This window comes from Gopherus evgoodei, chromosome 1 (genome assembly GCF_007399415.2).
Source record: "Gopherus evgoodei ecotype Sinaloan lineage chromosome 1, rGopEvg1_v1.p, whole genome shotgun sequence".
NCBI classification, from domain to species: Eukaryota; Metazoa; Chordata; order Testudines; family Testudinidae; genus Gopherus; species Gopherus evgoodei.
The window spans coordinates 204,803,588-204,823,877 of record NC_044322.1 but is presented as its reverse complement, the minus strand read 5'-3'; the positions used below and the strand labels follow the sequence as shown (position 1 = coordinate 204,823,877).

General features: G+C 43.4%; 1 protein-coding gene across 1 annotated transcript in view; it reads left to right on the top strand.

The window, feature by feature from the left end:
• Window positions 1-15,773: 15,773 nt before the first annotated feature.
• LOC115661226 (coagulation factor V-like) overlaps window positions 15,774-20,290 on the top strand; it is a 63,985-nt gene continuing 59,468 nt past the window's right edge. The window contains 2 exon segments of the mRNA XM_030583580.1: window positions 15,774-16,055; window positions 19,374-19,465. Of these exon segments, the coding sequence (XP_030439440.1) occupies window positions 15,895-16,055; window positions 19,374-19,465 (253 nt within the window). The 5' untranslated portion in view covers window positions 15,774-15,894.

Genomic DNA, 20,290 nt, shown 5'->3' with positions numbered 1-20,290 from the left:
GACTTCTATAAATTTGACCTAATTTTGTAGTGTAGACATACTCTTAGTAGGGTAATACCCTAGAAGCAGCCAGCTGCTGCCGCTGCTTTTCTGCAGCGGCAGAATCTTTAAATGCCTTCCTCTGCAGGGAAGATGGTGGTATGCAGTGGGGAGTTAGGTGGCAGCAAAATCTTCACTTGCACCTTCCCCAGGTACATTAGAGGCTGACAATGATCCCGTTCTTCTGGGACTGGATGTAAGTGGCAGAATCAACACCACCAGCAAGAGCCAGGCAACAGAATTTTCACAAGTATACAGGAGGAGCATGTAGTTTGATGCCAGCAGAAAAGTTAAGAAACAGTGATGCTGAATGACAGGTTTCAGAGTAGCAGCCGTGTTAGTCTGTATCCGCAAAAAGAACAGGAGTACTTGTGGCACCTTAGAGACTAACAAATTTATTTCAGCATGAGCTTTCGTGAGCTACAGCTCACTTCTTCGGATGCACAGAATGGAACACACAGACAGGCGATATATACATACAGAGAACATGAAAAGGTGGAAGTATGCATACCAACAGGAAGAGTCTAATCAATTGAGATGAGCTATCGTCAGCAGGGGGAAAAAAAATAAAGTTTTTTTTCCCCCTGCTGACGATAGCTCATCTCAATTGATTAGACTCTTCCTGTTGGTATGCATACTTCCACCTTTTCATGTTCTCTGTATGTATATATCGCCTGTCTGTGTGTTCCATTCTGTGCATCCGAAGAAGTGAGCTGTAGCTCACGAAAGCTCATGCTGAAATAAATTTGTTAGTCTCTAAGGTGCCACAAGTACTCCTATTCTTTTAGTGATGCTGAAGTTAGTCAATGACTTCCATCAACACAATTATTTTGTTGCTCTTTGTAGAAGACATCCATTAGGATACATGTATGGAAGAGAGAGGAAATTGAGCTAATGCCATCAGCAGATCCTAACACAGGCATTTAAATGGTAGGTTTCCATGTCCCTATGAGAATCTGATCTCTGGAACTCCTATAGGCTCCAGCCCTTCCCTCCTCCCTCCATCTCAGAGAGGCTATGGAGAAGCCAAGTTATAGGAGCTCCCTTTGTCTATGGTTCAGCTTGAAGCTCCCATGACTATACCTGTCTTTCCTAAGTCATCTGCCTCCTGCTCTATAAAATGTCTTGATTCCTATTCTCAAGTCAGTTTTGCCTCCCTGCATGTGTTTTAAATTCCGTAGGTGCTGCTGTGGATTGTAATAGCATCTGAAGTCAGTTGGAGTTGTCCCTGACTTCAGCAGAGTCAGCATTTCACCCTAGGAATTCAGGAATGAAGTAAGGAAGCTGTCTTGCAGAAGCTGGAATGCTTAAAACCATAGAGTGCTCTCTCTCTCACACACACACACACACACACACACACACACACACACACACACACACACACACACACACACACACACACACACACACACACATCTTCATTAGACACAGGCAATGGTAAGAGTATATCAGTAACTTAACTAGTACAAATATTCTCGTAACTTTTGTTTTATTTACATTTAAATTAAAACTTTTGGAAATGATGAAATTCAGCCCCAAAGGCAAATGAAAAACTCCAACAGGTGGAAGTATAGAAATACAGAGCTGAAGTTTAGGTGGGGGTTCTTAACTTTGTCCTTATATTACTGCCTTGGGATGAAATTTTTTTTTTTAAAAATGTCTATCTGTCCACAACAAGCAGCTTAATCCAATCAACGACTGTAGAAACTAGAAAGCCTTGCTCTCAGTCATACAGGCTTACAGAGTCCACATGAAAAGATCTATCTTATAAATGTCTCATTAGACCAATACCATACAAAGGTAGTCATTCCCCGCTGTGCCCATACATGTTCCATCTGCCAGTAATTATGTAAGTAAAATTCAACACACAAATATTTTATCTAGGGATACAAGTCCTGTGGGTTCAGCTTGTGAAATTGAATAAGACCAAAGTTTGATCACAAAACATTGTACTTGGTATGTGTGTCAGAAATGAAGTTGCAAAACTAGAACCTATTTTTTGATAATCAGCCCACAATTTACAAAAGGCTGTATCTCAGATAATACACGTTATCTTAATTGCAAGCTGCTTTAGATGTCTCTTATCCCTTGGATGATTTTGACAGTGTGGATGTTGACTGCTGTACTGTTTTGGTTTTTCTTACCCTTCATGACTGCTGTCTTTTCCATCGAAGATTGAGAGCACATCTAGTTGAGAGTCTGCTTATTGACTGGCCTGGCATGTGAGCATGAGGGCATTGGCTACTCTCAGAACAGCATAGTGGTGGATTTCTATTACTTCTTTTCTTTTGGAGAATTACACAGATTTTGAGCACCTAAACTTTTTGGGGCCTAATTCTACACTGCACTGTACTTTGTGGACCCTTTTACACCGGGGCCAAGTGAGTGTGAAATGCTTCTATTCTAATTTGTTCACGCTGCACCAATGTAAATGACTGCAAAAGGTTTAGTTTGGAAAAGAGGCAATTAAGGGAGAACATGATAATGGTCTTCAGATACTTGAAAGGCTGCCATAAAAAAGATGGAGAAATTCTCTTTTGTCACAGGGAGCAGGAAAAGAGGCAATGGATTCAAATCACAGTGTAGCAGATTTAGATTAAATCTCAGGAGAAACTTCCTAACTGGAATAACAGTAGGACAACAGAACAGACTGCCTCAGGAACTTGTGGAAGCTTTTTCACTGGAGGTTTTCAAAAGGAGGCTGGATCGCCATCTGTCTTGGTGGTTTAGATGCAAATCCTGCATCTTGGCAGGGGGTTAGACTAGAGGATCCTTGCCGTCCCTTCTAACCCTATGATTCTAGGTGCAGTTTTGTCATCAGTAGATCTCAAAGCACTTTCCAAAGGAGATCAGGTTCATCCTCCTCATTTTATAGATGGGGAAACTGAGGCACCGAGTGGCTGTGACTTTCCTAAAGTCACCTAGCAGAGCAAGGACTAGCACCCACATTGCTTAAGTTCCATGGCAGTGCTCTACCCATTGGGCAATATGGTTATCAAATAGCTAAACCACACTCAAACCCCTTTCTAGTAAAAGTTTTTTCTTTCCAAAAAGAAGCTTTATCTGTTACAGCTTGTCTGTCATCAGCTACCTTTTGCTTTCCCTTGTGATTTTTAACATCCTGTTTTCAACTTACTTCCACAAGGAGCCATTTCACTAATTCCCAGAGAAAGACCCTGCAGACCTTTCTTGTTTTTATTGCCTTTCTGTAGAAATGGTTATACCCATCTGGTTGTTTGACCACTTCCAGTTTTGAAATGCATCCATTGGGCCTGGTAAGTCAGTCAGTCTCTCTCTCTCTCTCTCTTATGTGTGTTCAAAATCTGGTATTTGCTGCAGCTAAATAATTAACTCCTTTGTTTGCCCAGAAAAGCGCATCTCCCTCCCCATGGGAAATGTTTGCTGGATGCATGTTTTTGCCGGTTTTTCCATGTTGTCTGTCCTGGGCTCCCATGGAAGCTACAGAAGGCAACAATTCCCTGCTGTTTTTTGGCCATCATGAACAGAGCCACACAGCTTCCGCTGCAAACTCTGCTCACATTTCCACTGCAAACTCTGTTCTCCCGCTCTTGCACTATAAATCTAATGAGCTTCCTGACTCTGTGAAAGCTACAGAAGACAACCATTTACCGCCTTTTATCGGCCATCTTGAACCGAATAGCTTGTTTTGCACCCTTTTTCCAGAATTACCCGTGCAGGTGCCATAGCGCGGCAAGCTTGGAGCCCACTCAGATCACCACTGCAGTTTTGACCATTGTAAATACCTCACACATTATCCAGCACTATGTGCAGTATCTGCAAAACCGGGCGAGGAAGCAACTATAACGCAATTACTATACTGATGAGGACATGGACACAGACATTCCTAGAAGCACGGCATGTGGCGATTGGGAGATCATGGTGGCACTGGGCCTGGTTCATGCCGTGGAATGCCGATTCTGGGCCCGGGAAACAAGCACAGACTGGTGGGACCACATAGTGTTGCAGATCTGGGATGATTCCCAGTGGCTGCAAAACTTTCGTATGCATAGGCCACTTTCATGGAACTTTGACTTGCTGTCCCCTGCTCATCTTTCCGTCATGGCCCTGGATACTTTAGCGTATATATTTGCGTTCCTTTTTTCGGAACATAGTTCTGCCGTAATAGACTTGTCTCCCCAACATGCAATGCGATCCAGTATCTCCCATTTGGATCATGCTGGAGCTCGTCTGCAAATCCGTGACTGCGTGATCTCTTGTGATGGTGGACCCTGCATGGTCGCCTGTGATGGTGGACTGTGCTGATGGTCACCTGTGCTGATGGTGACCAAACAAGAAATAATCAAAGAGGCTGATAAAGAAAGTGCTGTTGTCATCGTGAACAGGTCTGACTACCAAAAGGAGGTTGCCTGACAACTCTCCAATACCAAATTCTACAGGCCACTTTCCTCAGATCCCACTGAGGAATATACTAAGAAACTGCATCATCTATTCAGGACACTCCCTACACTAACACCGGAACAAATCAACATACCCTTAGAGCCCTGACCAGGGTTATTCTATCTACTACCCAAAATCCACAAACCCGGAAATCCTGGACGCCCCATCATCTCGGGCATTGGCACTCTCACTGAAGGACTGTCTGGATATGTGGACTCTCTACTCAGACCCTGCGCCACCAGCACTCCCAGCTATCTCTGTGACACCACTGATTTCCTGAGAAAACTACAATGCATTGGTGACCTTCCAGAAAACACCATCCTAGCCACCATGGATGTAGAGGCTCCCTACACAAACATCCCACACACAGATGGAATACAAGTTGTCAGGAACAGTATCCCTGATGATGCCACAGCACAACTGGTTGCTGAGCTCTGTGACTTTATCCTCACACACAACTATTTCAAATTTGATGACAATATATACCTCCAGACCAATGGCACTGCTATGGGCACCCGCATGGCCCCACAATATGCCAACATTTTTATGGCTGACCTGGAACAACGCTTCCTCAGCTCTCGTCCACTCATGCCCCTTCTCTACCTGTGCTACATTGATGACATCTTCATCATCTGGACCCATGGGAAGGAGACTCTGGAAAAATTCCACCATGATTTCAACAGCTTCCACTCCCCACCGTCAACCTCAGCCAGGACCAATCTACATGGGAGGTCCACTTCCTAGACACCATGGTGTAAATAAGTGACGGTCACGTTAACACTACCCTATACCAAAACCCACCGATTGCTATGCCTACCTTCATGCTTCCAGCTTCCATCCTGGACACATCACACAATCCATTGTCTACAGCCAAGCACTGAGGTACAACCGCATCTGCTCCAACCCCTCAGACAGAGACTAACACCTACAAAATCTTCACCAAGCATTCTCAAAACTACAATACTCGCACAAGGAAATAAGGAAACAGATCAACAGAGCCAGACGTGTACCCAGAAGCCGCCTACTGCAAGACAAGCCCAAGAAAGAAACCAACAGAACTCCACTGGCCATCACATATAGTCCCCAGCTAAAACCTCTCCAGCACATCATCAGTGATCTACAACCCATCCTGGACAATGATCCGTCATTTTCACAGGCCTTGGGTGGCAGGCCAGTCCTCGCCCACAGACAGCCTGCCAACTTGAAGCATATTCTCACCAGTAACTACACACCACACCATAGTAACTCTAACTCAGGAACCAATCCATGCAGCAAACCTCGATGCCAACTCTGCCCGCATATCTACACCAGCGACACCATCACGGGACCTTACCAGATAAGCCATACTGTTGCGTGCCTGGCTGCTCTGCAAGGACGGGGCCCACACACACGGTGAATTAATTGGCTTTAATGAAGGTTAAGTGACACGCCCGCAATGGGGACTCCAAGCGTTGCTGTCACTGGGATGGGGAACCCAGCACACGAAAAAGCTCGGACTGGTACGGAGTCCAACTATGCACCTAATGGCCCACAGCAATTATAGCATCATGCTAATCCTATGCAAAGCAACACATACATATGCAATTTGGGGCTTTCCATTAGCAATGGCTGCCCCCCTTGGCCTATGGCCAGGGGCTTTCTGCAGTTCCTCATAAACACCGGGGCTTCCCACACAAGGCAGTTCTAGCCAGCTAAAAGCAGCACCTGCTGGCAGACTATGTCCTATACTAACCTATCCTTGAGAAAGCACAAAGCCCTGACTAGGCCGTGACAAAGTCTTCCGGGGTCCCCTACACACACCATCACCAGTTCATTCACCTGCACATCCACCAATGTAATATATGCCAGCAATGCCCCTCTGCTATGTACATCAGCCAAACTGGACAATCCCTATGTGAAAGGGTAAATGGACACAAATCAGATATTAGGAGTGGCAATATACAAAAATCTGTAGGAGAACACTTCAATCTCCATGGACATGCAATAGCAGATTTAAAGTTAGCCATCCTGCAGCAAAATCACTTCAGGACCAGACTTCAAAAAGAAACTGCTGAGCTTCAGTTCATCTGCAAATTTGACACCATCAGCTCAGGATTAAACAGAGACTGTGAATGGCTTGCCAACTACAAAACCAGTTTATCCTCCCTTGGTTTTCACACCTCAGCTGCTAGAACAGGGCCTCATCCTCCCTGATTGAACTAACCTCGTTATCTCTAGCCTGATTCTTGCCTGCATATTTATACCTGCCTCTGGAAATTTCCACTACATGCATCCGACGAAGTGGGTATTCACCCACAAAAACTCATGTTCCAATACATCTGTTAGTCTATAAGGTGCCACAGGACTCTTTGCTGCTTAAACAGGAAATGAAATTCAAAAGTTCCCGGGGCTTTTCCTGCCCACCTGACTAGTGCATCAGAGTTGAGAGTGTCGTCCAGAGCGGTCACAAGGGAGCATTCTGGGATAGCTCCCGGAGGCCAATAACGTTGAATTGCATCCACAATACCTTTAACCTGGGATTGCAGTCTCGATTTAAGCGCTACTCCACTTGCCAAGGTGGAGTACAGAAATAGATTTAAAGAGCCCTTTAAATCGAAAAAGCCGATTTGGTCATGTGGACGGAATTTTTTTTTTTTCAAATTAACTCTGCTAATTCCGAAATAACAGACTAGTGTAGACCAGGCCTGAGTTACACAGGTCAGACCAGATGATTATATAATGATCTCTTCTGGCCTTGAATCTGTGACACACACGTGAAGGCACACATGGTCCTTTCCATCTAGGATTTTCCTAAAATGGTTTCGATTTTGTCTTTTTAATCTGTGATTTTAGATTTTTCTCATTAGTAGAGTATAAAATATCTAAGCTGAGATGTTGGCATAAGCGCTCGGAGGGACACTGTCAAGTACTAGGCCAAAAAGCTGTTTTATTTTTAAAAACCAATATGGATATATATTTTCATTATTTTTTTCACTAATTCAGTTAGAACTTCTTTGGGCATTTAAACATTTCCCTATAGTGTTGGAAACACAAATCTAATAGCCTGATGCTGTAGCAAAAAAACCCCAGAAGAGTAAACTTTCTAGACTCAGAAGGTGAAACTGAAGAGCTTTGTTTCACTGTTCAAGATGAGGGACATGCAGCACATAGACAACATAAATGGGGAAAAAGTAAATTAGGATTTTTCTCTTTCAGAAAGCCTTCTGTGTTAATCATAGATGACAGTAGCACAGGTAAGGACTTTTTTTTTTTTTTAAATAAGATTGTTTTGGCAGGGATCTTTTTAAAATATTTTTGTAATTTGTAATCTAAGAATAAAATTAACCATTTCTAATTTAAGTGAAGAAGGGCATTTTCTAGTAATCATGTGTGGTTCAGACACAAAGCCACCTGTGGCTTCTAAACAAGCACCCTTGAAATGGATTTTGATTTGTGTGGAAGCCACAGTTTTACTATATCTGATCGTCTGTTTGAGAAGTTTTCCTGGGATTTGTTTAAACGTTTTACAGAACAGAGAAAGGTCTGTCGAACATGAAAGGTCAAATCTTGCCCTGAGTTATTCTTTTGGCGCATAGAGGTAGATGAGCTCATTCATTTAAGAGAAGCAATAAAAGTACCTGCCACTGCTTTTCTCATGCACTACCGCCTCCTGCCCTGTTGAAGTCAGTGGGAGCTTTGCCATTGATTCCAGTGGGCAGGATTAGGCCCATGATTAAGAACTTTGGGCCCAGTTCACTGTTGCCCTGCCCTTTGTGCAGTAATTTACACTAGTGTGAGGTGGGTTTGCAACACATCAGGATGGTTACATTTTACACCCATATTGCACTAGTATAAATAACTTAAAAAAGGGCAGGGCTACAGTGAACTGGGCCCTTAAGTTTTATTGCATTACACACACATTCAAATGTGAACCTTCACACAGAATTTTAGGTAATGGTATTTAACCCCCCAACCCAACATGTGTAAGCTTTCCAATAGCTCCCATTGCTCTCCTATCTGAGCTCTCCACGAACATGAATAGGTTTATCTTTACAGTGTCCCTACAAGATAGGTCAGTGTCACGGTAACTGGACTAGCAGCACCACTGTCCCTTTGGAGTCCATCCCCCACAAGTGCTTTTATCTTTCCTGGGGTGGAATTATTCAGCTGGCTCACTGATCCCAGGCCCTGGGTTATTAACCCCCTAGGTGCCAACCAGGACTAATTCAGCAAGTCCAAATGTGCTTGGCACTTGCAAGTTGTTTTTGTCTCGGAGCCTGACACAGCATAAGTTTGCAGTGTCACAGAAATGGCTTCTTTAAAACAAAGCATCATTTAGTCTTCCACTCAAAGGTACAAAGCACACAAAGCCAGGATATAAAGCAAACAGAGCCTTACATGCATATTTCCTTACCAAAGCTTAACCTCTCTAGCCATAGCTCAGGTTGGTCTGGCTTATTCCCATCTTGAAACTGGGAAGAACAGCATACACTGCTTGCAACATGCTCCCTGTGCATCACAGGGAGTCTTCCAGCATGTCTGCTTTTTCAGATATACTGAGTAGCTTCTCCCAGCTCATCCAGCCCCACTCCCTTTTCTACAGTCTCTTCAGGTTTTATGTCTCCTTTGATCCCAGTGTTAGTCTTGGGAAGTGTAAACCATTCTGGCATAAATGGAGCCACATAGGTGGAACCTTCCCCCATTGATGGCCCAGCCATTGTTATCTTAGCTGCTTTGAAGGTGTTTACCAGAGGCTGATTCATCTTTGTCATTGTTTTACCTTTTCTGCTCAGTTTTTTAATAGCCTGTTTATATCCTCCTTTAACTTAACTCTAGGCATTCAGTCAGGCAGCAACAAAACATGTAATAGGGAAAGTGAGGCACACTGTTCATGAAAAATACTACAGTCATTTTCTCCATTCATCAGTCATTAGGGTTATCCTCCACATTTTATAGATGGGGAAACTGAAGTAATGAGAGTTTAAGTGACTTGTCCAAGGTCACACACACAATCTGTGGCAGAGCCAGAATAAGTTCCCAAGCTCCTGAGTCCCAGTCCAGTGCCTTACTCACAAGGCCATCCTTCCCTTCTGCTTGTTTAGTATATTTTTTTTAAAAAGTAATTAAAAGGGTAGAAATAAGGAGTGGCAGGGAAAATACTGCTTCTACTCTGAGTTTGCTGTATCTATTGTACCAGCTATCTGTTTACCATCTTTTCACCCACGTCTATAGTAACTAAGCACTGAACACAGTAATACAGATCCACATGGCATAATCCGTACAGGACTTCATAGTTGATTCTGCTCCTTGTGTCTCCTTAGTTTGCATAAGTGGTTGACTTTGGTAGAAGAGGTTTCAATGGTGTTTAAAGGAATATTGGCAAGAAGAAAGTGGTTATAACACAGCAGGGTCTCTTTAATGTGTTCTAATCATGTCTGGGAACAAGTAGTCCTAAGCCCTCTGCTGGGAGAGTAAGACTGTGATGGGGAAACCAACAAGTGCACACAATAGCTACACAAAGCTTTCTCTCATAGATATCACTGTGTGTCAGCCCTACTCTAAGATGTAGGTGCATCTAATGATTGATACTTTGTGCTAAATATCAGTGACCTGCATTTCACATCCAGGACAGCAGGTTCTTTCCTACCCTTCCCATCCCACATGTGAATGGTGCAGGATGTAGGGCTGCCACTATTTAAAGTTAGTCCAGTGAGACAAAGGTCATGTCATTGCATCAGTGCCTTGCAACAAAACTTCTGATGCTCTGTTAAACATAAAGTGACAGACATCCCAGGCAAAGATTGCACCTTGACACTAGGACACACACCCATGTCTGCTTGTTTCTTGTTCCTGGGGAAAAGGCTGTATGTTAGGCAGGTGGCGTTCTCTCCAAAATAGAGGCAGAACCATGATACTTGCAAGCCCGTAGAACACAAGCCAAGCTGATACTCAAACAGACCAACATGGCACATTATTTGTTTGTTTATTTCAGGTCACTCCTTTTTAAATTCTTCTTCATCAGGGAAAGATGCTGGATTGAGACAGGTGGACTATGTGCTGTTTTCCTGGAGAGAAGACCAGAGATGTCACTCTAAATCTGGATAGGTTTCTGAAGTTGGTGGGCAAGGATAAGGATCCACTGGTCATGCTGCATATCTGCACTAACACCACCACTTCACGTGATATCTCAGAGCTTATAGAGGACTTTGGGGAACTTGGAAGCGTGCTGAAGGAGAGAAATGTCCAAGTGATCTCTGAAGTCCTTCCTGTCCAGGAGCAAAGGAAGACAGAAGACACTGGAAGTGAGCTGTTGGCTAGGTAAATTAGTGGAGGATTTTAGTTTGTGGAAAATTGGTCCACCTTCTATGTAAGGAGGGGGCTGTACAATTTGGATGGCCTCCATTTCAGTAAAATGGGTCCCAATCTTCTTGGAGACAGGCTGGCTACAGAAGTTAGGAGGGGATTTAAACTAATAACAAACGCGGAAGGTAAAAAGAGGGAAGATATGAGCACTCAGAACAAAATTGGGAAGTTGAGGGTTGGGAAATGTAATCAAGGGACATGAAGAGAAGAAATTCTGTAATTGCCTCTACACCAATGCTAGGAGCCTGAGTAATAAACGAGAAAAATTGGAATTGCTTCATTTATGAGAGAAAAATTTGAACTGGTTAGTATTCATTAAACCTGGTGGGGTGAGTCACACCATTGGAATATTAAAATCCATGGTTATAATGCATTTAGGAAGGATTCAGTGGGCAAAAGGGGGTAGAGAGTGGCATTCTGTCAAAAATGGCATTACCTGTTTGAGTCACTAACAGTTTGGAAGCAAATTATCTTGAATGTTTATGGATCGATGGTCTAACCGACAAAGCTCAAGATGGTGTATTAACTGGTGTCTGCTACAGACCATCAAATCACATTAGAGAACAGGATGACCACATATCTATAATGTGAAGGGAAAAAAGCTGTGTTCTCCTGAGGGACTTCAACTTGAGTGACATACACTGGAGGTCTCGTGTTCCCCTAAATGTCTAAAAATTATGACTCAAAAAGTGTAGCATCCAACATTATATTAGACTTCATCTTAAGCAGTAGAGAGGAATTGATCACATAACTAAAAATTGCTGTTTGCTTACAGGAGCAGATTTACTCTGAAACATACCATGTTGTGGCATGGGGCCCCCAACGACAAAACACAGGCATGGAGACTAGGAGTGTGGGGGTGCTGCAGTACCCCCACACTTTTTGCAGGGCTTCACTGCCACCCTGCACCCAAGGCTCTGCGGGTTCTGCCACCCTGCGCCACTGATGTTAAAATATATTGTTAAGAGCACAGAACCGCCCAGGTTCCTGGGGAGACAGGGAGGTGCCCGAACCCAGCCACCATGGCGGCTAAGGGGGATCACAGCGGTCAGGGGAGGCAAGCAGAGATCAGTGCATGAAGGCAGTGGGACACTCAGATGACTGCCAATGGAGCCGTGCCCCCCCTTCAGGTGGGTGTTCAGCCCGCGTGGGTCTCTGCCTACTTCTCTGGACTGGTCAGTGCAGGGCCCCGGGGTGCCCAGGGTCCCAGTGGCCACCCCACACCCGGGGCTCTGCGGGCTCCGTTGTTGCCCTGCTGGCCGGCCCGGAGAAGTAGGCAGAGACCTGCATGGGCTGAACGCCCACCTGAAGGCAAGGGAGAGCACAGCTCCATCGGTGGCCACCTGAGCACCTCGCTGCCACCACGTGCTGATCTCTGCTGGGCACTTGCAAAGCAGGCAGCTGCAATTTCCTCTTAACCACCAGCCGCACTGTAGTCCCCGTGACCGGGCTCGGGCACCTATCTGTCTCCCCAGGAGCCCAGACAGTTCTGTGCTACTAACGATATGTTTTAACATAAGTGGTGTAGGGTGGCAGCAGAGCCCCGCATAAAACGTGAGGATGCTGCAGAAATCCCCGCACCCAGGGCTGCAGACCGGGGGGCAAAAGAGGAGCTGCCCCTGGGCTCCTGGCTGCCGCTTCTGAGGGAGGAAGCCCCAAAAATTAACTGCGCACAAGGCTCCACTAACTTTAAATCTGCCACTGTTTGTTTAGGTGCAAGACTACACTGGTTAGAAAGCAGCCTGACTCATAGAATATCAGGGTTGGAAGGGACCTCAGGAGGTTATCTAGTCCAACCCCCTGCTCAAAGCAGGACCAATCCCAAACTTTTTTTTTCCTCCCCCCGATCCCTAAATGGCCCCCTCAGGGATTGAACTCACAACCCTGAGTTTAGCAGGCTAATGCTCTCACCACCGAGCTAAGAAGTAAAAGCATCTGTAAAATGTTATATATAAATTATATTAAGTTGCTATCAACTTCCCCTTTTTTCCATTTGTTCTAATGACAAATGGGAAAAGGGGGAAGTTAATAGCAATTAACATAAATCACAAGTTAGCAATGGTAGAAACGTAGTAAAAGAAGCAAAAGGACACACAGATAAATCTTCTTGTCCTTATTTCTGCTGCCATAGGAATTTTTAAATATATTAGGAACAAAAGGAATCCTACAATGGTAACTGGTCCATTACTAAAGGAAATAGTGGAATTGTCAATAAAAACACAGAAAAGGCAGATGAGTGTTTGATAAATATTTCTGTTCTATGGGGAAGAAAGCAAGATGGTATTTCATATCATATGATTATGATGAAATACTTTCCATTCCAACAGTAACTAAGGAAGATGTTAAACAACAGCTACTAAAGTTAGACATTTTAAAATCAGCAGGTCTGGATAATTTTCATTCAAGAATCTTAAGAGCTGCCTGGGGAGCTCTCTGGCCCCCTACTATTGATTCTGAATAAGTCTTGAAACACTGGGGAAGTTCCAGAAGATGGGAAGAAAAATAATGTTACGCCAGTATTTAAAAAGCATAAATGGGATGACCAAGTACAGTAACTCTTCACTTAAAGTCGTCCCAGTTAACGTTTTCATTGTTACGTTGCTGATCAGTTAGGGAACATGCTTGTTTAAAGTTATGCAATGCTCCCTTCTAGCGTCATTTGGCAGCCGCCTGCTTTGTCCACTGCTTGCAGGAAGAGCAGCCCATTGGAGCTAGCTGGTGGGGACACAGAACCAGGGTGGACCGGCAGCCTCGCTATCAGCTCCCCGTTCCCCTAAATTCCCTGAGTGGCAGCTGCCCAGCAGGCTATCAATCTGCAGTTCAACTGTCCCTCTCCCCACTACCATGTGCTGCTCCTGCCCTCTGCCTTGGAGCTGCTCCCAGAGACTCCTGCTTGCTGTGCAGGAGGGAAACCTGAACATAACTACAACATTAAGTGAGGAGTTGCTATAATTATAGGCCTGTCAGTCTGACTGGATCCCAAGCAAAATAATAGAATGACTAATGTGGGATTTGATGATTAAAGAATTAATGAGGGATAATATAATTAATGACAATCAACATGGGTTTATAGAGTGACAAAATCTGTTTTGTAACTGGATATCTTTTTGGATGAAATTACAAGTTCAGTTAAAAGTAGTAGTGTCAATGTAACATACTTAGACTTCTGTAAGGCACTTGACGTGATATTTTAATTTGTTAGGAAACTAGAATGATTCAAAATGAACATGCCACACATTAAATGGATTAAAACATAGCTAACTGATAGCTCTCAAAATGAAATTGTAAATGTGAGGAATCATCATCCAGCGGATGTGTTTCTGGTGGAATCCCACAGGGATCGATTCTTCTACGTTTAACATTTTTGTCAATGACCTGGAAGAACCTATATGGGGAACAAAAATTTGATAATAGACAATCTAACAGACAAAGGTATAACAAATTCTGCAGGTACCCACATGAAGAAGAGATTTCTGAACACAGACAGCTCTTTAATTTACTAGAAAAAGTCATTATAAAATCCAATGACTGGAAGTTGAAGCTAGACAATTTTAGAATGAAAACAAGATGTACATTTTAAGTGAAGGTAATTAACCACAGGAACAACTTGCTAGAGATGTGGTGGATTCTCTGTCACTGGAAATCTTTAAATCAAGATTGTATGTTTTTCTAAAGGATGTGTTTTCATTCAACCACAGCTATTAGACTTGAAGTAGGAGTTAATTCAGGCAAGTCCTATGGCCTGTGTCTTATAGGCCATCAGACTGGACAATGATAATGGTGTCTTCTGGCTTTAAAATCTATGAATCTGTGAGAACCAGAGAATAGAACAGTACAGCATGGACAAGTTCCTCACCAGTGCCCTGTAAATGTATTCCAGACTTAGAGTTGGTTGGTTGATTACATCCAAAATTAATTTGGGAAAATTGGCAACATGTTTTTGCCTCAAAGTGTTTTAAATTGAGCCTAGTTTTCTTTGTTTTTGATTGACTTTGTAGCAAAGACTTTGTCAAAAAGATTATTGGAACTTTGCATTTACCAAAAACCTAAATCAACTATTTTTCTTTTACCAAAAAAACAAACCTGACATTGGGAGAAAACCAAAAAAAGTCAATAATCATTTTGATAATATTTTTATTTGTTTTCGATGTAAAAAAAAAATCAACCAAAAGTATCCAAAAAGGCATGAAAACCTTGATGTCAAATTTCAACAATGTCAACAAATTTTCACACAAGAAAATCATTTTAGAGACTTTTTTTTTATTATTTTTACAAGAAAATGTCCAAAAAATTTCAGCCAGCTCTACTCAAAGCTGCAGTAGAGGGACACTCACTCTGGACAAAAGAAGAGTCAAGTCTCCCTGGCTCCTTTGGGTTTGGCAGATTGCCTGCTAATAAAGGGAGTATTTTATGTCAATTATCTGATTATGTGGATGCTTGTCGACTAGGAGCTCCCGGATTATCACAGGCCACCACAGAGCTGTACTGAGGTAGCAGCTGTCAGTTCCTACTAATCTGGACGGGATTTGAACTAGTACAAGTCTCTGGAGCCTGTCAATCCCCCGGCCCTGAACTATTTCTTGCTCTTTATCACCCAGCCTGCCAGGTTTGCAGGATGCAGGGTCTTTCCCCCTCAAAATTGGAATAATCCCTGAAATCCAAAGACGTGTGGCATCCCTAGCCAGGTCCCTGCCCCTAGTGCCAGCACTGCCCCTATGCTTCATCACCCTGCAAGTCAGCCACATAAACTGTTTCTATTTGGGTAGCTGCCCCTAATACCCTACTGCCCTAGTAGGCAACGACCCAGTCAACCAACTCTGCCTTATGTGGTTGAGGCTGCTGTCCTCTGTGCTTGGCACGCAGCAGGGAAGATGTGTGGGAGGGAGGGAAAGGCAGCCTGAGCAGCTGTTTATCTCCCCTCTGATTCCTGTCAGCAGCAGGACGAGGTGAAGAGCAATGACCTGGGCGTCACTAGCATCACCACCACCTCTTGCGTCACTAACCACAATAAAAGCATTTTCCCTGCAGTAGCAGCAAAAGCAGCAGCCACTGCCTCATGTGTCTCCCAGTGTGGCATCAGCAGGAGCTTACACCATGGGACTCTCCTGCACGCGCCTCCTTCTCTTGATGCTGCTTAGTTTGTGGTGGCCAGGTTTGGCGTGGCATCGGGTGGGAGCAGTTCAGGTCCGGGAGCACTACATAGCCGCAGAGACTACCAGCTGGAGCTACAGACCCCAGTCCAAAGAACAGTTCAGGTAAGAGTAGGAAGATGTGGAGGAAACCAGCCCCTTCCTGGGCTGAAAGGGACTTGAGTCTCCTGAGGAGTTTGTGCACAGCAGGGCTTAGGGCCTGATCCAGCCTATAGAAGTTGTTAAGAGTCTTTGCATTGACTTCAGTGGGATGAAGCCCTTAATTTAGTTCAATGCTATCAGCTGTTTTATTCACGCAATGTGATTTTTTTTTTAGCAGTTTTTATTGATGCCATTTTGACAAAGGCAAACTTGGGCTCACACCAGGGCCTCCCAGAGGATTCAGGGGGCCTGGGGCAAAACAATTTCGGGGGCCCCTTCCATAAGAAAAAGTTGCAATACTATAGAATACTATATTATTGTGGGGGCCCCTGCAGGGCCTGGGGCCTGGGACAAATTGCCCCACTTGCCCCCCCCCAATGGCTCACACTCGCATCTTCTGTGTCCCCAAAACTCTCACTGGGGTCAATCCGACATTGAGAATTTTTACATGAGTCTCACAAGATTTGGTGTTTTCTCACAACTTCAACTCCTGCAGCCAGGTGAAAACATCAGAATCTCAGCTTTCATTTTGACAATAAAAAAAAGTTTCTGGCCTTCACAGTTGTGTAGAAAAGCTCAAAAGCCACAAGGCAAATAAAAAAACCTCAACATTATTATCTGTTTAAAATCTCATAATTTGGGGAGAAATTTGGAGTTCTTTTCATTTGCTTTTTGGTCATACACTCTTCACATTTTCAAGTTTTCTCTGCAACCACTAGAAAGCTACCATTTTTTAGGTTTTTTGGTTTTTTTTAAGCTGAGATACTCATGCAAACTTTTGATTCAAGTGACTGGGGCTTTAAGAAAAAACATCAAATGTCACAGAACTAACAACCAGATGGCAATACTACATCTATTTTTAAATAAGAAAATTTCCTTACAAAAAACACCATAGATTTTTAAAAATGTAAATGAATAATCTAGTTTACTTTCTTTATCGTTACTTACTAAGTATATTTCTTCAGCTGGGGTGATGAATACACAATAGTCAGTTTCACTTTCAGGTTCCCATGGTAGCACTGACAACTTTTTGTGATTAGTATTATATTTGTGTGTGTCTGTATGGTTTAAAAAAACAAAAATATATTAAAAGTACCCAAAAGTAAATGACTTACTGCAGAATACTACAGGCTTCATGGGATCTCCAACAGAATAATGCAATTTTACAACTCTTCAAAGCTGCAAGAACAGACAATACAAAACCAGACAGTACTATATAGGTGTAACACATTAAGGTGGAAGTTACAATTATAATATAGGAGATCTACGTGAATAGGGAGAGGAGGGAAGGACCCAGGAGGGAAACGGTGGAGGAGTTAGGTGGAATGGAAGTCTGACATTCTTTGAGCAGCGTGAATGTTTTTTATTCAAATATATCTAGAGGGCCCAAAACTTCTTTGAACGCATTTAATTGATCTCTAAAGCGATAACCTATTCTTTTATTGGCTGTTCACTCAGAAAGAAATTGGTCCAATAAAAGATGTTATCTCACCCACCTCGTGTCTCATATCTTGGGACAAACATGGCTACAACACTAAAATCAGCTCAGGTCTGAATACACAACTGCTCTATTTTGGGCATAAGCTTACTCTTCCATTTTGTTTAAAAATATTTTTTTAAACAAAATCTCATGTTTTTGAACATTTGAGGCTGGCAGTACTGTATATAATATAATCAGGTGTAATTTTTCAGAGCCTACTGCCCTCCAAACATACACCATTTGGGCTTCCATTTACATGTCCATGACGTTTCCAAGCTGCTCTTCAGTTTCTTTTTTGCTAGCTATGTGTCTCCCGCTCATCTCTGTTTATGGAAACCAAGCTGGGTAGAGGTTTCACTCTGTTTACACACCCTGGCTGGTCAAAGATTATTTCTGGCTGTACATTATTACTAATCCTGGCAGAAAAATTTCAGATTTTTGAAATTTCAATTAAACATTTTAATGAAAAGATGTCAGGTTTTTCTAATGATCCTTTTGTAATAACTTCCTTTTTCCTATGCCCCAGGGTCGATCAGGCATGTTCCATCTAACATCATTACACAAGGTCATATATCACCTTCGTGAGAACAAACTGTTGCAGGGAAAAACTCCGCAGTGAGCTCCATAGATCAGAGCCTTCTCTTCCTGCAGTCAATGACAAAATTCCTGTTAACTCAGGGGGCCCAATTCTGCTTCCCATTGAGTAGAAACCTATGGCATTTCTGCCTGATTCTTTCCTTGCAGTAGAGTGACTTAGGGTAATCCACAGCCTTGCAGGGCAATAGATGTGCTCTGAACTCAAAGGCTGGATCCTGAGCCATCACCATGGGCTGACTTCCCCTTCATCCAGCTGCCCTGCCTCCCTGTTTGTGCGATGTCATTAGCTTCCCCTCCCAAGCCTGAAAGGAAGATAGGAGACTTTGAGGGAGAGTTGTTGCTGAACCCCCCCACAATAGCTACCAAGAAATCTACCAATCAGCTAGGGATTCATGACACAAAATGTAGCTGCTCTGCCCCTCCAGCCTTCGTTTCAGCTCAACACCTATCGTCCAACTGCCATGTGGTCTCTTCCTTTTGCCTGCTTAGGTTTCTTCTACAGCACATAGCATGGGATCCATTTGTGCATATACTTGTATGTATCAAAGGTAAAGACAGTTGCCACATTGCCCAAGAAGCAGTTTCCTGAATGGTTTTGATCCCTGGGCTGCCTTATAAGAGGCCAGTTTGCTCTTTCAAAGGGGAAAAAATCACATTTTCTATTTTACCTAAAAGTCACCGCACTTGCAGATAATTGTCACGCTGAATGATTGTGCTGAGATCATTGCAGGTGATCTTGAAACTGAAGCACAGGGATGGGGCATGCGGGTTCTGCTCCCAGCTCTGCAATACACATCCTGTGTGACTTTGGGCAGGTCACTTCAGCTCTCTAGGTTCCTATTTCCCCACCTGTGAAGTGAGTAAACTAATACCAACCTCGCAGTAGAGCCAAAAGGAGCTACAGCATAGCAAAAGGTAGTTACTTTATTAAACTGTATCACAATAGTGTCTAGAAGCCCCAGCTGCAATCGGTGGCTTTGTGCTAAGTGCTGAATAAACATGTAATAAAAGAGTCCCTGTCCAAAGAGCTTACACTCTAAATGGACACAGAGTGGGAGAGGAAATAGATGAAATGATTTACCCAAGTGAGAGCCAGGAATAGAAGCCAGGTCTCCAGAAGCCCAATCTAGTGCCCACTCGATTGGACCACACTGCATATCTAAGAAGCTTTACATTTAATTTATTTTTTATACTTCCTATTGCAGATTAGAAAATTCAGAGCCTGTGTTTAAGAAAATTGCCTATAGAGAGTATGAAGCAGATTTTCAGAAAGCAAAACCAAGAGATACTTTCTCAGGTAAGCAGAGTGTCTTCTATGTGCAGGAAAATGTGCCTGTATCTGTATACCCATCGCCAGCATATACCAAAAGCCAAGCAAATAGAGGGAGAATTTAGGTAGCTCGTCTCTATAGCGCAGGAGCCGAAAGCCCAATCCCTTAAAAATATTGGCCTCCATTATCAGTATTGATTAAATTAGAGAGAGTTCAAAGAAGAGCCACAAAAAGGACTACAGGGTTAGAAAACATGTTACTGAGTTCTCAGAGTCTGTCTATTTAGCGTAACAAAGAGAAGGTTAAGGGGTCACTTAATTACAGTTTATAAGTATCTACATGGGGTGCAAATATTTAGTCATGGGCTCTTCAGTCTAGCAGAGAAAGGTGTAACAGGATCCAATGGTTGGAAGTTGCAGCTAGACAAATTCAGACTGGAAATAAGCTGTACCTTTTTGACAGTGAGAGTAATTTGCCATTGGAACAATTTACCAAGGGTTGTGCTGGGTTATCCATCACTGGCCATTTTAAAATCAAGACTGGGTGCTTTTCTAAAAGATCTGCTCTAGGAATTATTTTGGAGAAGTTCTATGACCTGTGTTATACAGGAGGACAGACTACATCAGCAGTTCTCAAACTGTGATTAGGGACCGCAGAGTGGGTCATGACTCCATTTTAATGGATTCTCCATGGGCTGGCATTAGCCTTGTTGGGGCCCAGGGCCAAAGCGAGAGCCCTACTGCCCAGGGCCAAAGCCCAAAGGCTTCAGCCCTGAGTGTGTGGGGAGGCCCTCAGATAACAGGCAAGCTGACTCCCTTGGGATTCAGCTTTGGTCCCCCCACCAAGAGTGG